We start from the raw sequence: 21864 nt of genomic DNA, 5'->3' as shown, positions 1-21864 counted from the left end.
AGGTCAGAAGAGAATGGCCAGACTGGTTTAAGCTGATAGAAATGCAACAGTAGCTCAAATAAACGCGTTAAAACCAAAGTATGCAGAAAACCATTTCCAAAACTGAAGCAGAGGCAGCAGAAGACCACATCAAATATCACTCGCGTCAAGTAAGAACAGGAAGCTGACTCACAGACTCACTAAAACTGGACAATAAAAGATCGGAAACAGCTGTCAATCTGAACAGATTGTTCAGATGGCAGGGTCAGAATGTGGTGTAAGCAGCATGAAAGCATGGATCTATCCACAAAAAAATGGTCAAGCCGGTGGTGTAATAATGTGGGGGATATTTTCTTGGGCCCCTTTGTACAAGCAGAGCATCATTTACTCAAATATCCTCCACACTCACCTGATCTCAATCCAGTACAGGGCCTTTGGGATGTGATGGGACAGAAGAATAAATGAGAGAAAAATGGAGTCAGACCCAGCACTAGCAGCGAGTACGCAGCCGTCTTTAATATAAGCACACAACATTGTGACAGTATATGAGAGAAAATAAAGAAACGCATAAGAGGTTCCCTTTAACCTCCTAGGACCTGGCGTCCACATATGTGGACATCACATTTTGGGTTATTTAGACCAAAATACTCAATGTTGCTCTACAAGGGCCTGATATCTACTTACAAGGACATTATACTGCTACTGTTCTATCGAAATTTTAAACAAATATCCTCATATGCGGCTCTCATTTTTCTTAGAAACAAAAATTAGGTTAAAAAAAAAAAAATCTGGTAATTCTTTGTTTTTACATTCATCAGGTCCCAATCAGCCCAAATATCAAAGAGAAATTAAAAATGCATGCTGTGGAAGAGTTCAGGTCTTAGGTGGTTAAAGAAGATGAATACGGTTTGTATCTCTGTCAAAAGCCCAGCAGAGGGCAGCAGCATCCTGCAGCCGTTTTAGATGAAAACAATCTCTGTGAAGATCTGTCTGATAAGGAAAAGACTGAAATAAACCGAAAAATACATGTTTGCTTTAAAAAATAATAATAAAGAAGACAATCACTGACAATTTGCAGGTAACTGACAAGGTAAATTTACTCCAGAGTCACAGACAGTTGAGGAAGAACACTAAGAAGAAGCTGTTCAGCACAGACCACCTGCTTTTTGCATTGCAACACCTTTAAAGTAAGTAAGTGTGCTAATGATCAGCAGGTCACAGTGATCCAGTCATGCTCTTCTTTCAAACATGGCAACCATCCAGCTGCTCTCCAAACCAAACACGTCTGGTTTACAAAGCCTGCTCTAGTTTACGGTCAGCAAAAGTACAAAGTGCTCGAGGAAAAAAGGCGACTGTGTCATCAGGAAAACGCAACTGAGAAAACACAGTCTTGTGTTCCTGCTGTGCAACAAAACGCAGCGGTGGGAAGAGGAATTCCTGAGGTTCAGAGTCGCCACGAGCAGCTCATTTAGCCGAGCTCATAATAAGTCAGCGTTAACAGGACAGGACATGCTGCGGTTTTTATATCCAAACATCCGCTTCAACAGATTACAACAATAAATCAGACATTTGCAGGCAGCAGTAAATCACCATCAGCGTAGACCTGAAAAACAGCCACTGCAGTCGTTAAATTTGTTCTCCTAATTTTGGAGCGTGTATGTGTGTTTAACACGCCTTTAAATTTGAAGCATCATAACCAGTCAGCATCTAAAATACAAATTCTTTTACCCAGACCAGCTGACACTGTGGTTTACCTCATCTTTGAGCCAGCAGAGGCTCACATATGATTGTGAGATATTGTATGTCTGAAGAACTTTAAAAATGTAACCATTTAAAGCTTAAACCACAAAGTAATCGCTAGAAAATTCTTATATTTTTTTGAAAATCGAGAGCTTATTGAACCTTACGAAACGCTTTAATTAAATACAAAATTTGTACTATAGTTGCTACATTTGGCATTTTTTGCATCTTATAGGTTAAAAATCTACTGTGCAATTTAATTAAGCTTTTAATGTTGATGATGACAACGATATAGAAGTGTTACAAACTCATACATCAGCTCATGTGTGATACACTTGGCACGACAGGGTTAAGAATATAAAAAGTCCAAAAAACACATGTATTGTAGCGTTGTACATTAGTTTCATATCCTATTCAACGAGCTGAAATTTATTTTGTTTAATTTCTTGTTTATTTTAGGGTTTTTTTTAATTAGTTTCAAAATAATTTTTAGACTCCAGCCTTAATGTGGAGGCTGCTTCTCAGACTGAAGTGATGCAAGTTTTTGCCATGCATAGGTTTAGTATTAATTAACTATAATAACCTTGAAAAAGCTTTCACAGGACCTGTCAGTAACTCGACCAAAACCAGTGTGCCACTGGTTTTAAGCTCAATTTACTGGGTTTCTCCGAATTAAAACATTGTCACGTGCAGATCAGGTCAGAGAGCTAACGTTTCACACATTAGTCCTGTCATGCCAAGCTAGTAAAAGTGTATGCAATGATGATGCAAAATTTAAAAAAGTGACTCACTTTATGGAGGGTATCTACACCAAAGAAATAAATGAGGAGAGCACTCGACCATCGGTGTCTAACACGAATTCAGGTAAAGTTCAGGTGTATCTATTTGTCCAGAGGAAGGAGAAACCACTGAATCACTTCACTTCTAACGTAAACCAAAGTGACGACAGATGCTCTGCAGAGGAAACAACCCCATTTAAAAAAAAAGGACCACTGCTCGCTCCCTCCTGACTTTTCTCTAGTGTTGCTTTTTGCCTCGGTCCTTATCATACATTAGGTCATTTTTGTAGCTCTGGCAGTGCTCGCCTTCAGCTCTCCTCAAGTAACAGCCTGTCTCCTGGTATCTCCCTTCAGACTGTGCTGGGGGACTCTGCAAACCTGTGGAAGCTGAACTGGCTGCAGTTGCACACTCGTTCTACCAACAATGACACGAGCAGGTCAGGAGGGAAAATGAGAGCATGATTTCATTTGTATTAAAGCAGGTGAAATGGACTCATGGATGCTTCTTGACAGCACGGACCGACGTCCCTGAAGTTTAACTGAGTTGTTACTCAACTGAGCTGTGATGATCAAGCATTTGCTTAATTTTCGAGCTGTGCCACATTCAAAGAATGTGTGTGCAAATATAAAAGATCCTGGCCAGTCTTCGGCAGAAAAGTCAGACTCAGGTTCACATGAACAAAAATAATAATAATAAAAATTGATTAATTAAAAAAAAAAACAGCACCTCACTTTGCATGTCACATGTCAAAAACAGTCACGTGAATTATTTAAAAAATGTCCAGTTTCCTTTAAGGCAGAAGGTTCTGGCTCCAGCGTTAAACTGAGGTTCGTATTTGTAACAGAGGGAGGAGCTCGCCGCTCCCTTACAGCTGCTACGAGTTTCACAGGAAGCTTCATCTTTCACTGAGTCTCTGAGGTATGACATGAATACATCGTTGCTCACGGAGGTGTGCAACAGGATGCAATTTGATTGTGTGCTCAGAATGTGCAAGGCTCTATCTACTAACACAGTTTTGGGTTTGCTGGATCATTCGACTCCACTGTGTGGTTTTTGTCAGAGGGCGAACTATTCATCTGCTCCAGCTCTAAATCCAAAACTTTCTCTTTGGCATCGAGGGAACGTCTTTGAGGAGGCGGTGGATCAGTACAGGAGAAAAAGCGAGGCAAGGTGGTCATGGTCAGCATACCGAGGAGGAGGAAGGAGCCGGCCACCATGAAGGAGGCGATGTAGTTTCCTGTGACGTCCTTCAGGAATCCTGAAAGAAAACATGGATGTTACTTGAAATGTAAGAAACCGTAAAACTGAGAATGAGATGATGAAAGACTGAGGGATAAACTGAAGTGCACAATATCGGCCTCATGTCGATTAAAGGAAAACACTGCAGTGTTTAAAAAAGATGAAGCCCTGATAAAGCTCCGCAAAATCGCACGTTTAATCATTGAATACTAGTAAAAAAGAAGCCTTGTAGGGTAAAATAAGAGCTTCTGAACAGCTCATTCGTTTTGCTACCTTGAATCCAGTGACCTCTAACAGTGCAGACAGTTAGAGCGGGAAAAAAATGTGGCAGGAAACCTAAGATCAGACATTTGATCTGGAAAAGGGTTCATTTTTGTGTTAAAACTCTTTTTATACATGCTTTGAAATTAATATAAAACAGAAACAGGTCAATCAGTTACTGACAGCTCATTTTTTATCGTCAAAGCTTTCTGCTTTGGGTTGACTGTGGACAAATAATGATTCTGGTGACACCAACCAAAAACTGAGGTGATGCAGCTCGCACGTTCAGTGATGATTTTTAAAAGTGAAAGTCGGATCGGCTTCACAAAACTTGATTTTTGCTCTCTGCACAGGTTTGAGGTTAACAGTAAAATGCCACAAAGTGATCTAAAAAGTAGCAGGAGTGCAGACAAGGTGTCTGCCTTTTATAAGAGCAGTTATCCAAGCTTATGACAGCACCACATTCAGTGTGTTGTATTTTGGGCTGATTTAGGTCACTTTAGATAGATTCTTTTCAAACTAAAGCTACAATGGAGTTGTTTTTGTTATAAGCTGGCTTTATCTCAGCAGCTTTAACGCACACCTACCTGACAAAGGAGTCCCCAGAAGTCCAGCACCACTCTCGATGAGCTGCAGCAGTCCGAGTGCCCCCATCGTGCGCTCCACGCCCACAATCATGGGCACCACCGCAAAAACAACAGAGGTCAAAGCCCCAGAGCAGAAGCCATAAAGCAGGCTGATCACCATCAGAGTGGCGTAGGAGCCAGACATGGAGCTCACTGGCAGCAGCATGATAAACACTCCTGCTAGGCCTGTCCACAAGGTCAGTAAATGAACAACCCGAAAGTGGCCCAGGTCGGAGAACCAGCCCGACACTACGCGCCCCAAAATGTCCGAAGCACCTGCAGCTGACATAACGAAGGCAGCTTGGTACTCTGAGAAGCCAACTTGGCGACTGTGGGCCACCAGGTGGAAGTAAGGCACGAAGTAGCCGACGTTAAACAGAGTAACGCCCAAAGTGTAAGTGAGATAGGGCCTCTCAGTCAGCAGGGACAGCTCCAGGTAAGAGGCGATGCGCCGCAGCATGGACGCACATGACTTTGTCTCTGAATCCACCTGCAGGAGAGGAAACAAGGAAAGTCTGAGCTTTATCTTTACATATCGCTCCAAAGTCAGTGAGCAAGAAACTTTACTCTTCTGTCCTGATGGTTATGACAGAGAACATTATGATATTCCTCTCTGAGAGACACGTTTTTACTTAAACCAGACCACTGCCTTGCTCCTCCTTCCGTTCTACCTTTTCCGGTGCTTTAGAGCGCCGCTGCGGACGGATCAGCGCCCCGCAGGGTACAATGTTGAGGCTGAGAGCCCCCAGGATCAGCAGGGCCCCTCGCCAGGCGTACGTCTCCACCAGCAGCTGAAAGAGCGGGTTGAAAGCGAAGGAGGAGAGGCCGATGCTGGAGAACCCCAGTCCCAGAGCCAGGGCACGCCGGCGAGTGAAATTAGCCATGACTGTGGCCACCATGGGAGTGAAGACCATCCCCCATCCAAAACCTGGAGCACAAAGCGAGCAAAGTACACCGTGAGAGGCAAGCGAGCAGTTCACTACTTTACGAGTTAATCGGTTAACTGTTAAAACCCTCTTTAAACCCTGGAGAAAAAAAAAGAAAAAGAAAAGAAAATCCTACTTTCGGTCAGTAAATGTTACAAAGCTGTAAGACAACCTCAGGCTCCGCAGATGGGAGACACAACTTAACATATTGTAAATGTGAAATAAAAATGTTTCTCTGACGCATCACCTGACTTGGAAAACAAAAATCAATTTTTTGCGCTCTTCCTCTGATGAGTACGGGAAACTGGGTGGATGCACTATCATATCAAATGAGCGTGAACACCACAACACGAGTAGAAGAACACTGGCAAAGTGCACAAGGTAAATAGTACAAAAAAATACCACTGATGTATGCAGTACACGGTGTGTGTACAAAACATCTTGAAGCACCAAACTTAAAGCAGATCTGTTGGTGACGGTGTAGTGAGGGGGGACAGTTAGCTCATGGCATGCATAGAAGCAGCAATAACTGAAAACAACTACACTCTGCAGCGTAACAAGAGTGTAGTTGCACCTGTGTGAGTGACTCACGCCTGAAATACACCTGCTGCTCGTCTGTGATGTCACGTCTCAGATGCGGTTTTGTGCTTTTTGTCACACGGCTTGAAATGAGTTCAGCAGTGCAGCGTGTTCATTTTGAACATTTACCTGTGTCTGAGTCATTCTGACTTGTATTTTGTCTTTTTGTGAATTATTATTAATCGCTGGCTCTCTTCCACAGCATGGTTTTGTTCCGCCTCCCTCCCCTCACCCCCAGAAAAGCAAAGCAGATGGGTGTCCCTCCTTGAGCCTCGTTCTGTGGGAGGTTTCTTCCTTTTTAAGGGTTTTTTTTCCTTCCTACTGTCGCCTAGTGCTTGCTCATAGGGGATCATCTGATTGTTGGGGTTTTCTCTGCATTGTTGTAGGGTCTTTACATTCAAAATAAAGCACCTTGGGATAACTGTTGTTGTGACTTGGTGCTGTATAAATAAAGCAGAACTGAACTGAACGGAATCTTGTTTCTGCACGATGTGCAGAAGTCATCTTTCGTTAAAAAGTGAGTTTAATTATGACTGCTAGGTCTGAATTAAGTATTTTTAACATTTTTACCGTAACATTGTGACACCCAGCTAACCCTAACTGTAAGTTAAAGTTGAAAGTGCTACAGCTGTGTACCGATGCCTTTCACTGGATGTGCCAAAAAACAGGAGCTAAAGCGGGCTAAAACTGGTGGTTTAAGACTCTAACACACGTTACCTGAAATTACTCCCATCGTGAGGTAGAGGTGTACGAGACAGGTGGACTGCGAGGCAAGTGTGAGGCCGAGCCCGGCCAGAAAGCCTCCCGTCATCACCACCACTCTGGGATTGTAAGCATTACACAGTGCAGCGGCCAGTGGACCTGCAGAACAAGCAAACACATTTACATAATTTATTTATAACTATATCAACCTTTTCCCCCCTTTAGAAGATTTAAGGTCGAAAGACCTTAATCCAAACAGGGTCACATATGCATCCTGTAGTAGTCTGTATTTACCCTTTAGTCTCACCATAAGTGTTTTAATGCATTAAGAAAGAAAAATAATTACTGTACAATTGTCACCTGTAATACTACAAACTGCACACTCACACTTCCACAAACATCAATGACTCACTGAAGAACTGCTGAGCTGCCAGGCCGGTGGACGAGATCCAGGAGATGGCCTGGGCGCTCTCCTCGAAGTACTGAACGAACTCCACAAAGAAGATGCCCAGGCTCCGCATCAGGCCGAACACGAGGCTCGAGCTGACAAACATGGCGACAACCAGCACCCAGCCCCAGCCTCCATCCGGGCCCTCGGCCTCATCGCTCTGGCTCTGCGATTTGGACTTTATGTTGGTCATTTCCAAAGGAGAGTTATCTGAAATGCAGGTGAGGAGAACAATGAATGAGTGCAGAACAAGTCTCAGATCCTGTCTGTGATTCTCAAAAGCCATAATTGATTAACTTCCCACAGGCCAATAAATGCTCTGGTTGACCCATGCATGTGTGACTCAGCTGCAGGTCTTCATTTGACAAGAAAATATAGGTGAGAGGTGACAGTAACCGCTGAAGTGTTCATACATCAGCTCTGATCAAACATTTACACGCTCACTGGTTTTGATCAATGATAAATCATATTTCACTGCCAGAGGGGAACATGGTGCAAGTCTGAGTGTGTCACGATAACTCAGAGTTTAACGGTGTTGCATCTCTTTATAAATTATGAATGATTTACAAAGCAGCTCTGTTTATTCATTCTAACCATAAATTACGATGTTTTGTTTGACTGACTTATCAGCTGACCTCAATCTGGGTCATACTCGTTAAACATTCACAGCTATAAAAAGTCATAAAATGGGTAATACTCATTCTGCACAGTCTTTTGACCCAGATTTACATACAAGTTAAACAGAGGCTTTTATTCATGATCAGTGACAAGTATCGTTAACAATCATCACACTATGGACGCAGTGTCAAACACAATGAATAAAAAGGTAACTTGCAGAGTATTACAAAGGGTAAATACATATCTGTAAAGTATCAGTATCTCTTTAACTTTATGAAGAAAAGCTTGTGAGCCACTACAGCCATCGTGATGCTGTTAATGACTTTCTACGATGTGTTATTTCCCACATTTTCACTTTCGTTTTTCTGGTTTCTGTTCAGCTGTCAGCCATTTATCTCCCTGAAAACTACTTCCTCTTCCACGTGAGTCATCAGCTCACACATATATATGCAAAATCTCCTTCACACCCCAAGACTGCACTCTTCCACATGGAGCTCTGACGCCGAGATGTTGTTCCTGGAATCTGCTGCAACTCTGGGTTATAGCTCCTAATGCTCCCATTATCACTGGGACCCTTTTCAACTTTACCTTCCACATCTGCTCCAACTGTTTCTTCAGCCCTTTGTTTTACTGAACTCCTCTTGCTGTTTAGATGTCCTGCCAACAAGTTTTTTCAAAAAGGTCTCAAAGACTTTGGAGTCAGACCTGTTACAGATCGTCAACTTTTCTTTAATATCAGGTGTGTTTCCAGAACCACTAAAAACTGCTGTAATCAAACCTATACTGAAAAAGGACAATCTTGACAAGACACAAATGAACAACTACAGGCTGATCTCAAATCTCCCGTTTTTAAGTAAGATCATTGAAAAAGCAGTTTCTCAACAGCTCATTTACTTCTTAAAACAGAATAATTGCTACGATGCCTTCCAGTCAGGTTTTAGACAGAACCACAGCACTGAAACCGCTCTGACCAAAGTGTTCAATGACATATGTCTGAATACAGACAGTGGAAAAATGTCAGTCTTAGTTTTACTGGATCTCAGTGCAGCATTTGATACAGTTGACCACAACATATTACTCAAACGACTGGAGAACTGGGCAGGTCTTTCAGGAACTGTACTAAACTGGTTCAAAACATACTTAGAAAACAGGAAATACTTTGTATCAATAGGTAACTGAGCAGACAAGTATCACATGTGGAGTTCCCCAAGGTTCCATCGTGGGACCCCTTCTGTTTAACATTTACATGCTCCCACTGGCACAGATTATAAAGAACAACAAAATAAGCTACCACAGCTATGCAGATGACACACAAATACATATCACAATGTCACCAGGAGACCGAGGCCCTGTACAGGCTCTTGGTAAATGCATTGAGGAAATTAATGACTGGTTGTGCCACAATTTTCTCCAGCTAAACAAAAACAGAACTGAAGTAATAGTCTTTGGCGCCAAAGAAAAACGATTACAGGTCACCAGAGAACTTCAATCTATACACCTAAAAACCACAAACCAGGCGAGAAATTTGGGTGTAGTGATGGATGCAGACCTAAACTACTGTTTATTTAATCAATTTTAAATCATGCTTTTTATTCGTTTTTGTTTTTTAATGTCTCTGTAAAGCACTTTGAATCACCTTGTTGTTGAATTGTGCTATATAAATAAACTTGCCTTATGTGCTCTTTCTTCTCGATGTTGCCGTCCACTGGGGATTGCCAGGCTATCACAACTGTGGTTTTCTGTTCCTTGTCACACACCGCTATGGTTATATGGTTGGTTTACCGGCAGCTGCTCGTCTGCCTCGAACGGTCAGTCCCACAGGAGCCCTGCTGTTCTCAACCAGCTTTAGTGGTTTCTCTCACCGTGGCAGTCTGCAGCTTGGGCCCTGTCGGCTGTGGCAGACTTCTCCCACTGTGGATTTGGTGTTTAGGGACACTTGTGCTGACATGATAAGAGCCTCTGTGCCATCCTTTACGCCCTTTCGCACTTCATGCGGGAGCTTGAGCTTCTATGTTCCTCATCATGGTCTGTCTTTAGGCACCTGAGACACTTTTGAAGCAAGTAACCTTGGGGAGCAGTCATCCTTTTTTTGTGTGAGGTAAACAAGACCAGTAAGGACAGGTCAACAGACAAAAAGATAAGCAAACTGTGTGAAAATATTATTAAACTGAGTCCAGTGTACTCCATTAACTATGCACAGTAAAGTATGTGTTGATTTAAAAAAAAAGGTACATGAAATAATTTCATAGTCATGAAAACTATATAAGCTAAAGAAATAACAAAAATAAACAAATTTTTAAAAAATGCCCTGAAATGCAATATTGTCCATGATGATGATGACGATAATAATAATAATAATAATAATAATAATAATAATAATACCTCGTAATGACACTACTATAAGTAGTAAAAATACATGAATTAAGGGGAGGGGCAATTTTATTAAATTGTGATTTCCTTTTGAACCACTTGAAACTGTCGGCCCCAGAGCAAGCCAGCAAAAGGCATGTAGGGAGCTGATATCCCACGGCACATCCCAATCACCCCCCAACTCAGACGCACCCATATCGGCCATCACTGACATGTCTGCCCTGTTCTTTTGTTGTCATAATAAAAGTTTGTTATATTAGCTTGTTCAGTGGAGAAATTAGAACGATCCTTTTCTTTTGAGAAGTGTTCTATATAATTTTGGTTTGGATTAGGATCTAGTTTATATAACTGATTATAGAAGGATTTGAAAACGTTGTTGATGTCTTGGGGATTCTGAACTGGTTCTCCAGTTTAATTTTCACATTTATGCTGACTCCTTCTTTACTGCTATATTGGAAGCTGTCGTATTTAAGCTGTTTAATGATAAATTGTGTTTTTTGTGGGTTAATACCTTCCACACAATGATCACGTTCCTGGATTGATGGGTGGGTGGGTGGGGGGGTAATATGTTTACTGTCTAGATGTGGGATTATTTATTCTCCAACTATCATCAAGTCCGTAAGAGTTCATATAATGGTTTATTATACATGTTGAATGTCAGAATCTGGAGTTGCTATTGGAATATGAATATATTTTAGGGGTGAAAAGTGTATTAAGATATCCATCTATTGTAGTAATTGTCGAGTCATTTATAAACCATTATCTTAATAAAAGAGAAAAAGCTATGAAACAAGGATAGGTCCACATTGTTGGGTCCATAAATGTTTGCAAAGGTATATGTTATATTGTGAATTGTTTTGTGGTGTATGTTGATGAGTAAATATGTAAATATGTCTATGTTGATTAGATTTAAGGTTTTTATGTGTATATCCATCAATTTAATGTGATTAAGAAAGAAAAACATTAAAGAGAAGATTATGAGTTTCATCCAGCGTTTCATCCCTGACTGCAATCCCCTCTCCATCTTACTCGTAGATTTATGGTGCTGGAATTTGTACCAATGGGTTCGAGCTCATTCATATTGCTGAGCTGGCCTCTCACCACCAGTCTCATCTCTTTGAGGCTGGTGCTCATCAAATACCTTCTCTTGACTGCCCCAGGGAACACAGGTGCTGGAGTCTTACCTTACAAATATTTACCTTATGTATAGGCTTATACATAAGGTAAATATGTATGTTATGGCTTTTCCTTGCATGCATGTAATTATAACACACCATACTGGAGTCAGACAATAATAGTGCAGACTGTCCGGCTGAGCAACATCCGAGCAATAAGTTACAAATGAGTCAAAGCATCAGACAGTTAAACCACCAAATCCACCCATAACCTAATGTTACTCACTGCTCAGCAGAAGGAATCACAGGAATTTGCTGCCAACACACATGAGCTCAAAGACTTAAGACTTAAAGCCATCATGAAACTAACAGTAAAATGTCATTCTCAACAAATACAACTTTGACCCACTGCTTGTCTGCTTCACCATAATAAAATGTACACTTTGAGTTTTACCTGCAGAAGAAGCAGCAGTCCGGCAGAGTTAGATAAAAGGGGGACAGCAGACACTTAAACAGGACCAGCTGCTATGTCCACCATTCGTTTCCTACAGCCTACAAAGTTGTCAGCAGCTTGTACGAGGGTTCTGTTAACGCAGATAACCCCGACAGCTCGCTGTAATGAAGCTGGGTTTATTTCCTATAAAGAAAGAAGTCCATGTCTGTCCGAGTTGCCTGTGGTGACTAACACTAACTGGTTATTTTAAAGGCTGATTCACAGACTCGGAGATACAGTTCACACAAACTTCAAACGAAAGCTAAATGTTTTGCCGGCTACACTCGAACAGGTGGACGACCGCGCGGTGGACATTGTGCACGTGCCTTCTCCCCAATCATTATCACATGCACTTGACGTCGACGCATTTGGCGCGTGCGCACTGGCTGTCCGAGGCGACACAAAAATAACTGCTTTTCATGTTTTCCAGCTAAACTATTTGAAAATGTGTTTCAAGCGCAAGTCAGAGGTCTCAAGTGACGTCATTATTAACGTGTGCGCGTGAGCAGAGGTATGACAGCGTTCACTGTGAGAACTTCACCTTTTCTACCGGAGTGAGAGTGAAAAAGCCGGCTGACTGTAAACAGCTGAGCAAAGCCTCACTGCGCTGCTCACGGCGACACAACTCACCCCCGGTGCATTCTTTTCCCCGGAGCACCTCGTGGTCCACGGTCTCCAGTTTCACTTTTGTAAACAGTTAAATTACATAATAAGGCTCTGTAGTCCACCCACGAGTACACTCAGGAAACTTACAACCGGTGCGCGTGCGCAGTCCTCACGCGCATACTGCCATGAAAACAAGATGAATCTTATCTGAAAAAACAAGTCTTATCACTAGGTTTGCATAAATATAAGATGCGTTGTGTCTTTTTAAGTGAAGTGGAATTTCAGACCACTTCAGATTTTACAAAAATCCAAAAGTTTTTGAGCTAAATTTTTTCCTACAATAGTTAAATAAACTTCCCAGTAGGGCTCTAAAGACTAATTTTATTCTCCTGTCATTATCTAGATTAATATCCTTTCAGAGCTGCTTGTTGATGATGAGATTTTAAGAACCTGGAAGAGAAAGGATCCTGATGCACAACTTCAAGAAAGAAGCAAAAAAAACCCCAAAAAAACCCCCCAAAACAAAATAGGTAATCCAGTGGCTTAGACTTGAAACCATGGGCTGTTAAGGACCAGCGATTCTCTATAGTGTGTTATCAACCAATCAGATGAGCCGGTAAAAGTATGTAGACAGTTGAGAGTGAAACAGGTTTAATGGTTATCTGCCTTGTAGGTGTTCAGGATACAGACACTAAAGGGAAGCAACAACAAGGTTCAAAAATTACAACTGACCAGATTTGATTTATTTCTGACTCACAGGCAAACTCACATAAATGACCTTAAATCCAAAAAGCTGATTCTGTTCATCTGCATCTGCATGTAGCTTTTTCAGTGGGAGAAACACTTCGTCACTCACCTGTCCACATTCCTTCCTGATTAAATAACTGGGGTTTTTTTTGGGTTTTTTTTAGGTTAAATATCAACTATTACCTGACAATGATGAGTGTTGAAGGATATTATTTGAGAACCATTCCTTTTGCAAAAGAAACAACACGATGAAAACACCTGAATACACATAATACTTTATTATTAGAAATTTATAGATAAAATGATAAAAGTAAAAGTATTTCTTCTGTTATAAGGATCAATTTAACTGCTGCAGATGGTTAAGACTGAGCTTTTTTTTTTAACACACTATATTCTCTAGATCACATCCAGAAAAAATGTTTATGGCATGGTAAGTTTTAAATCATCATTTTCAATCATACTTATGACATAGATATTTTTAATCTTTAATCTCTTAAGTGCTTGATAAAAATCATAAAAGCAAATTATTTCTGCTGCAGTAATTAACCTGCAGTGAGTCAGAGAGGTTTAAAACTTATTGTTTAGAACAAATAAAGTTATATTTCTCATGTTCTCTTTGACTGACCCACTGATACCGTCCTCCTCTTTCCATAGCTGCACACCTATCACACTCCTCAATCTTTCCATTATCAGCCCAGTTCTCGTAGCAGACTAGTTTGTCACTGATCCAGAACCACAGATCCAGCACGCAGATGTAGCGCAGTCCCACCCATATGTAGGGACTGCTGGCTTTCTTGGCTCTCCTCTCCACCTCTCTCTGTTGGTGAGGGTTAGTGATGGAGACCAGGTCAGTGTGGTGCAGTCTGCAGTAATCCAAGGCTTCCTCCCAGGTCTTGTTTTCGTTGATCAGAATCAATTTATCTGTCAGAAACAATCAAACTTCAGTTAAGTCTGGTTAACAGCAGCTTATGTTCCACTTTACCTTGAATACAGACAGTACACAATAAAACATTGTAGTTTTTCACTTCCCTTAGCTGTATACTTAATTATTGTAAGTGTGTACAGTGCATTTGGAAAGCATTCACAGTTCCACATTTTGTCCTGTTACAGTCTTATTCCAAAATAGATTAAATTTCTTGTTCACTTCAAAGTTCTGCACATGATACCCCAAAATGAAAAAGTGGGGAAAAGATTGTTGAAATTCCTGCAAATCAAAAGCAAAAATATGGCATGTACAGTATGTAAGTATTTACACTTGGTTGAAGTATCTTTGTCAACACTTGAAGCTTCAAGCCTTCCTGAGTATGATGCTACAAGCTTGGCATATCTATTTTAGGGCAGTTTCTCCCATTCATTGCACAACCTCTGAAGCTCCATCAGGTTGGATGGTGCACAGCCATTTTCAGATTTCTCCAGAGAATCAGGTTCAAACTTTGGCTCTTGCTGGTCACTTGAGGACCTTCACAGTGGTTCTGCAGCCACTTGTTTTTATCTTGGCCGTGTGCTTGGGGGCTTGTCCTGTATAAAATGAACCTAATGTGGATCTAATGTCCGGTGCACTCTGGAGCAGCTTATTCAAAAAGAATCAAATTTACCATCACTAGCTCACTCTACTAAACAGGCCTGATTGTTGGAGGGCTTCAGAAATGATTGTCCTTTTGGAAGATTCTCTCTCCACAGAGCAATGCTGGAGCTCTGTCAGAGTGACCATCACTCCTTGACTAAGGCTTTTCTACCTCAAACTCTCTAACTGGCGAGGTGGCAGCTCTAGGAAAGTCCTGGTGGTTTCAAACTTCTTCCATTTAAGATCTCTGAGCTTATTGGGACCTTCAGTGCTGCAGAAATGTTTCTGTGCTTCAACACAAGCCTGTCTCAGAGCTCTACAGACAATTCCTTGGATCTTCTAAGTCTAGTGATGCTCCTATTACAGGGGAAAATAAATCAGATTAATCTTAGTAGAAACTCACCATCATAACAGAAGAAATAATTTTTTTTGTTGCATTCATCAGAGCTCCATTTTCCTGATCTGTTTAACAGAGTCGAAGCACATTTCTTTTTGTTTTGTCCGTCATTAAATGACTCCATATCCCAGTGCCTGAAAGAGAAATTACTTCCATCTGACCACCTCCAGGTGTCTCTGAACAGGCCGATCCACACATCCTGAGACTTTTTCAGGATCTTAAATTCTTCCCCATCCACCTGATCAAGTCCACTGGCCAAGTCAGTGTAGTGATCTCTGCAGTAGTTCTGAGCCTTTGTCCAGGTTATCTTCTCCTCAATCAAATGGATCGATTTACCGTCTCTCTTCTTTTCTGTTAAGCAAAACATCAAAACAAAACAAAATTTCCATCACCACAAATATTTGAAGAAATACAGAAAGACACATAATTTGTATGATTCTTCAAACATGCTTTCTCTCCATTTCTCTTTCAGTTCAGTTATATTATCAAATCAGACTATTATCCACATATTCTCACCATCGTAGCAGATGAACGGCATCATTTGGTCACATCTGGCATGTGTCCAGTTTCCTCTTGTCTTCACACAGTTCTCATTTTGATTTTGATCATCTGGTTCAGAAGATCCCCATCTGGTTTCATGTTTAGTGTAGTTCACCCCTGGCAGAGACCAATGCCACATCCTGTTTTCTTTTCCTGGGTTGCTGAACAGTCCAATCCAGGCTTTACCTTCATACTCTTTGGATTCATGCAGTCTCGCCATGTCTGCCATGTCAAACACGCTGGCCAGGTCTGCATAATTCTCTCTGCAGTATTTCTGTGCTTCTTCCCAGGTTTTGGCTTCTCTAATAAAGTGGTACTCATATAGGTAACAGGTGGAGACGAAACACTGACCTAAAAGCAGTAAAATATTAGCAATAATGCTGCATTATCAAATCAAACTCACTGGTTCACAGATAAACAGTCTACAACACAAGTGTGACTCTGAGCTCAGTGAAAGACAAATGTGTGCAGATAAAACAAATAGATGAAAATCAAATGGAAAAACAAAGAAAAGACAGATGAAGTAAGAAGACAAGACATTACAAAAAACACGGTAAGTTTGTAGGATTCAACCAAACACACACCAGGTAGAGAAATATCATCTCTATAGGGAAACTCAATCAGAATTTTCCACTTACCCATCAGACTCAGCAGAAAGAGACTCCACTGCATCTTTAATCTGTCGGATTAAATAAACATTTCATTAGATAATGAAATCATGTTTCATTTCATAGATGGTCTGGTTATAATCATCATTATAATCTGGGTGTACAGATTGGAAGTTCAGCTGGACCCAAATGCAGACACGAGCAGGCAGCCAGAGTTTAAATGTTTTACATCACTCATGTATACATCAAAACATAGAATTAGGCTTTATCACTGTTGTAAAAATACTCCATGCTGTACTAATACAGAGGTGTCTTATTGTTGAGGTCAGGAGCTGCCAGATCTGTTTTCTCTGGTAGTCTGCATGCATGAAAGAGTCTCTGCTTAACATAACTGATATTATATTAAGGCCGATTCTTCGGTTTAAAGGTGCTTTTCTTTTAAATCCAGTCTGCTGAATATCTTAGAAATTGATTTTGAAAATATATAAATATATATAAACATAAACAAACACAAAACATGCAATGAATTACAGATTTCAAACTTACATCTGGTTAGTCGTTCTGTCCTTCGTCTAATTTGGCCTCTTTCCTCGAAGGGTTCAAATAAACACTGAAATGAAAGCAAACACAGAGAGCTCATTATGCAAAGATCGGAATTTATATATTAAAATACTGCTGCTGCTTTCAGAAAGATAAAGACGAGGGAGTTTTTTACACGTATGAAAGCGGTATTCTGTTACGTGTTGAAGCTTATAGCTTTTTCCTCAATGATTGTAAAACTGTATAATTTTGTTGTTGTCTCTTGTTTTTGAACTGACTTCTCATCATATACTTTACCAATGAAAAAGCTGATGATGGTTCGGATCGTTTATATGCAGAAATATTGAAATTATGGAAATATTTATACTTGTATTGTGAGCTTGTTCTTTACCTGAGTGTTTTATCTTGATGTCGCTTTACAATTTCCTTACTTTTGCATGTAAACACTGAAACACTGCTGATAAAATAAGACCTGAATCTGTGGATAATTTGCTTTTTATTACTTATTTTTCATTTAAAATGACTTTTGTTATTATTGGATGTCGTCACTTACAGTCTAATGGCTCTGAAGTTTCCCACACACGTTGGAGAATATGACTGTTTTTCAATAACTATCATTAAGAGATTATCTTAATTTTCATATGAACACATTTTTCACTGTACATGTAACGTTATAAATCCTCCCAGTGTGGATCATATTTACATTTTGAATGCAAATTTCTCTGAAATGATTACAAGATAAATATGTGAGCAAATGAGCCATACGCTCAGAAAACTTCCCACGAACTCCAGTCGTCTGCAAAATGACCTCAAATATATATATTTTTTGAAAAGTGATCACAAGCATTTTCTTATTATTTCCACCTGTTCTTTAATAGTACTTGTTAAGCAGGTTGTAACCTATCTAGGGGAGCTATGCCTTAAACATCTCTGTCAGCTGACATACGAGTGGTAATTTTTTTCATTAAATGAATGAATTAAGGATAAAAACCATTAGAGATTCATGATAACTGACAATAAATGTAATGAAGGTGGGAATATGAGAGAGTGAAAGGATAAACGAGAACGTATTTTTAGTGTTTTTGCTTTATATTCAGAAAAACAGACTAAAATATCCAAAAAATGGCAGAAATACAGAAATACAGACTGCCCATTTGTAGTGCAATCCTCAGGTAAACATCCTGAGGCTCAAGGTGCAGTATATGAAAGGGAAAAGATACAGTGCAACTTGTTACGACATGTTGTGAAGTGAATTGGATTTTAAACCATGTGCTCACATAAGCACAGGAGCTGTATGCTGTGCATGCTGCTCTCTCAGACTGTTGCTGAAGGAAATACAGTGCTGTTAAAAGTGTTTTCTCCTTTCCTGATTTCTTAGTTTTGTGCATATTTGTTACATGTTTCAGATCATCAACCAAATGTTAATATTAGACAAAGACAACCTGATTTTTTAAAATTATGGTTTCATCTAAAGGGAGGAGGTTATCTAACAGTGTCCTACAGTGTTTTTTAGCATCAAGGGTGTCATAAGGTTTGTTGTTTCTCTTATTTAATGTGACTCCACCGCTATCAGCACTTTGTCAGTCATTTTATTTTAAAAAAAAAGTCTCTTTCTGTTTGCGGTTAAAACAAACAAACATTAAGAGCCCTGTGAGTGTTGAGATGTGCAGACAGCAGAGGGAGTCAAAGCCAAGTGAAAAACTTATCAGGGCTGAGAAAAGGCTTCAGGTGGGTTTCTTATTTTGCTCACGCACATTTCCAGCTCTGCCAGTAAAGGCCTTAAGATCCTGTTTTCGGCAGCAGTGTTATTCCTGAGCAATCTTTTCTTGTTTGAATGCATCAGTCTGGCTCTGCTTTTCCTCCCATGACAAGTAAAAGCATTAAAAACATTGCTCTGAAGCGCTGAATGTAGCAAAGAGGTTATAGGAGTTATTTAGCTATTACTTAAACTTAATGATATCTCTTTCAGAAACATTCCTTTGTTCTTCACCCAACTTATATGAACATTATGTTTTACTTCAGGGGTGTGACGCAACTTTTCAGCAAGGAAAAAACTCTTCCTGCACTCTTTAACGAGACAAACTGGACCGCATGAAAACACAGTGTACTGACTAACTCCTTCCAGGGTTAAAGAATAATAAAACTGTATTACATGTGTAGTTAAATATTTACTAATAGCTGACAATGACACATGTTGGAGGATTTATTTTAACAGCCATTCCTTTAGCAATCGAAGCAATAAAATACAACGAAAACAGCTGAATACACATAAAACTTTATTATTGGCAAGGTATACATAAAATGCTTAAAAGTAAAAGTGTCATCAGTGTTATATGGATCAATATTACTGCTGCAGATGGTTAAGACTGAGGTTTACTTTAAACAAATGATTATAACATGGCTATGAGGACCACTTATCTCTAAAAAGCGACTTTTAATCATCATACAAACACACTTGGATATAACTTAAATTAAACAGCAGGTTAAACATTTATCATAGATGTTAATCGTCTTGGTTGAAACTGGACATGATGTCAGTTCCTCCTCTCTGCTTTCATTGCTAATATGCTAACACCACATGCTGTGATTTTCTGTGTAAATAACACACACGAGACCCTAAAACAAAAACTGTAATCACCCTTTTCATATAGCTTTTGTAATGTTGGATACAGTCTCTTCTCCCCTAATCCATATTTTGGTTCTTAATATAAGACATAGGGGTGACTCACTGCAATATTATTATTGTTTTTTCATCTTTCTACATTCAGTGCTTGATAAAAATCATAAAAGCAAATTATTTCTGCTGCAGTAATTAACCTGCAGTGAGTCAGACAGGTTTAAAACTTACTCTGTAGAACAAATAAAGTTATATTTCTCATTTTGTCTTTGACTGACCCACTGATACTGTCCTCCTCTTTCCATAGCTGCACACCTACCACACTCATCAATCTTTCCATTATCAGCCCAGTTCTCGTAGCAGACTGGTTTGTCACTGATCCAGAACCACAGATCCAGCACGCAGGTGTAGCGCAGTCCCACCCATATGTAGGGACTGCTGGCTTTCTTGGCTCTCCTCTCCACCTCTCTCTGTTGGTGAGGGTTAGTGATGGAGACCAGGTCAGTGTGGTGCAGTCTGCAGTAATCCAAGGCTTCCTCCCAGGTCTTGTTTTCGTTGATCAGAATCAATTTATCTGTCAGAAACAATCAAACTTCAGTTAAGTCTGGTTAACAGCAGCTTATGTTCCACTTTACCTTGAATACAGACAGTACACAATAAAACATTGTAGTTTTTCACTTCCCTTAGCTGTATACTTAATTATTGTAAGTGTGTACAGTGCATTTGGAAAGCATTCACAGTTCCACATTTTGTCCTGTTACAGTCTTATTCCAAAATAGATTAAATTTCTTGTTCACTTCAAAGTTCTGCACATGATACCCCAAAATGAAAAAGTGGGGAAAAGATTGTTGAAATTCCTGCAAATCAAAAGCAAAAATATGGCATGTACAGTATGTAAGTATTTACACTTTGTTGAAGTATCTTTGTCAACACTTGAAGCTTCAAGCCTTCCTGAGTATGATGCTACAAGCTTGGCATATCTATTTTAGGGCAGTTTCTCCCATTCATTGCACAACCTCTGAAGCTCCATCAGGTTGGATGGTGCACAGCCATTTTCAGATTTCTCCAGAGAATCAGGTTCAAACTTTGGCTCTTGCTGGTCACTTGAGGACCTTCACAGTGGTTCTGCAGCCACTTGTTTTTATCTTGGCCGTGTGCTTGGGGGCTTGTCCTGTATAAAATGAACCTAATGTGGATCTAATGTCCGGTGCACTCTGGAGCAGCTTATCATCAAGGATGTCTCTGTACATTGCATTCATCTTTCCCTCGACTCTGACTTGTCTCCCGGTCACTGCTGCTGATAAACATCCCCAGAGCATGATGCTGCCACCACCATGCTTCACTGTAGGGATGGTATTGGTCCGGTGATGAGTGGTACCTGGTTTCCTCCAGACGTGATGCTTGGCATTCAGAGTTGAAGAGTTCAATTTTTGTTTCATCAGACCAGAGAATTTTATTTCTCATGGTCTGAGCATCCTTTAGGTGCATTTTGGTAAACCGAGGAGTGGCTTCAGTCTGCTCACTCTACTAAACAGGCCTGATTGTTGGAGGGCTTCAGAAATGATTGTCCTTTTGGAAGATTCTCTCTCCACAGAGCAATGCTGGAGCTCTGTCAGAGTGACCATCACTCCTTGACTAAGGCTTTTCTACCTCAAACTCTCTAACTGGCGAGGTGGCAGCTCTAGGAAAGTCCTGGTGGTTTCAAACTTCTTCCATTTAAGATCTCTGAGCTTATTGGGACCTTCAGTGCTGCAGAAATGTTTCTGTGCTTCAACACAAGCCTGTCTCAGAGCTCTACAGACAATTCCTTGGATCTTCTAAGTCTAGTGATGCTCCTATTACAGGGGAAAAATAAATCAGATTAATCTTAGTAGAAACTCACCACATAACAGAAGAAATAATTTTTGTTGTTGCATTCATCAGAGCTCCATTTTCCTGATCTGTTTAACAGAGTCACAGAACATTTCCTGTTTTGTCCGTCATTAAATGACTCCATATCCCAGTGCCTGAAAGAGAAATTACTTCCATCTGACCACCTCCAGGTGTCTCTGAACAGGCCGATCCACACATTCATCAGAGAGCCCTGAGACTTATTCAGGATCTTAAATTCTTCAACATCCGCCTGATCGAGTCCACTGGCCAAGTCAGTGTAGTGATCTCTGCAGTACTTCTGAGCCTGTGTCCAGTTCGCGGGCTCTTTAATCAAATGGATCGATTTACCGTCTCTCTTCTTTGCTGTTAAGGAAAAACATCAAAACACACGGTTTAGGTAAAAATAAAAAGGTTGAGGTTTTACATTTAGTTCAGTATTACCTGTTGCCTGTGTCCTTGTCTTTTGGGAAAATACTTTACACAAGTAATGGCTCAAA

At 40.3% G+C, this 21864-nt stretch overlaps 2 protein-coding genes across 5 annotated transcripts in view; both read right to left on the bottom strand.

The window, feature by feature from the left end:
• Positions 1–775: 775 nt before the first annotated feature.
• slc16a13 (solute carrier family 16 member 13) lies at positions 776–13056 on the bottom strand. 4 transcript variants are annotated; one of them, XM_005945266.3, is made up of 7 exons: positions 12507–13056; positions 9570–9981; positions 7245–7490; positions 6848–6991; positions 5297–5553; positions 4587–5115; positions 776–3757 (listed from the first exon to the last, which is right to left on the bottom strand). In XM_005945266.3, the coding sequence occupies exons 3-7, from the start codon at positions 7471–7473 to the stop codon at positions 3504–3506; spliced, it is 1413 nt and encodes a 470-aa protein (XP_005945328.1). In that variant the 5' UTR covers positions 7474–7490; positions 9570–9981; positions 12507–13056; the 3' UTR covers positions 776–3503. The 4 variants fall into 4 exon arrangements, with proteins under 4 accessions (XP_005945328.1, XP_005945327.1, XP_005945329.1 ...); XM_005945265.3 differs by lacking the exon at positions 12507–13056 and adding an exon at positions 11838–12500; XM_005945267.3 differs by lacking the exons at positions 9570–9981; positions 12507–13056 and adding an exon at positions 11838–12500.
• Positions 13057–13616: 560 nt separating this feature from the next.
• LOC102301707 (putative C-type lectin domain family 20 member A) overlaps positions 13617–21864 on the bottom strand; it is an 11735-nt gene continuing 3487 nt past the window's right edge. Inside the window, exons 3-5 of the mRNA XM_042213474.1 lie at positions 15707–16081; positions 15197–15541; positions 13617–14150 (exon numbers count right to left, since the gene is read on the bottom strand). Coding sequence (XP_042069408.1) covers positions 13804–14150; positions 15197–15541; positions 15707–16081 — 1067 coding nt within the window. The 3' untranslated portion in view covers positions 13617–13803. The remainder of the gene's footprint in view (positions 14151–15196; positions 15542–15706; positions 16082–21864) is intronic.

Source organism: Haplochromis burtoni, unplaced genomic scaffold (assembly GCF_018398535.1).
Source record: "Haplochromis burtoni strain Fernald_Lab_line unplaced genomic scaffold, NCSU_Asbu1 Contig_445, whole genome shotgun sequence".
Classification (NCBI taxonomy): Eukaryota; Metazoa; Chordata; class Actinopteri; order Cichliformes; family Cichlidae; genus Haplochromis; species Haplochromis burtoni.
The sequence above is the reverse complement of the archived record's forward strand: the minus strand, read 5'-3'. Positions and strand labels throughout refer to the sequence as shown.

Bases quoted from the DNA above. Each gene is read 5' to 3' on its own strand.
- slc16a13 (XM_042213473.1), bottom strand. From the start codon at position 7,566: ATGGCTTTTGAGAATCACAGACAGGATCTGAGACTTGTTCTGCACTCA. The intron at 6,992-7,244 runs GTGAGTCATTGA...CTTGTTCTGCAG, and splicing joins GGCAGCTCAGCAGTTCTTCA to GTCCACTGGCCGCTGCACTG. The intron at 5,116-5,296 runs GTAGAACGGAAG...CCTCTCCTGCAG, and splicing joins GCTCTAAAGCACCGGAAAAG to GTGGATTCAGAGACAAAGTC.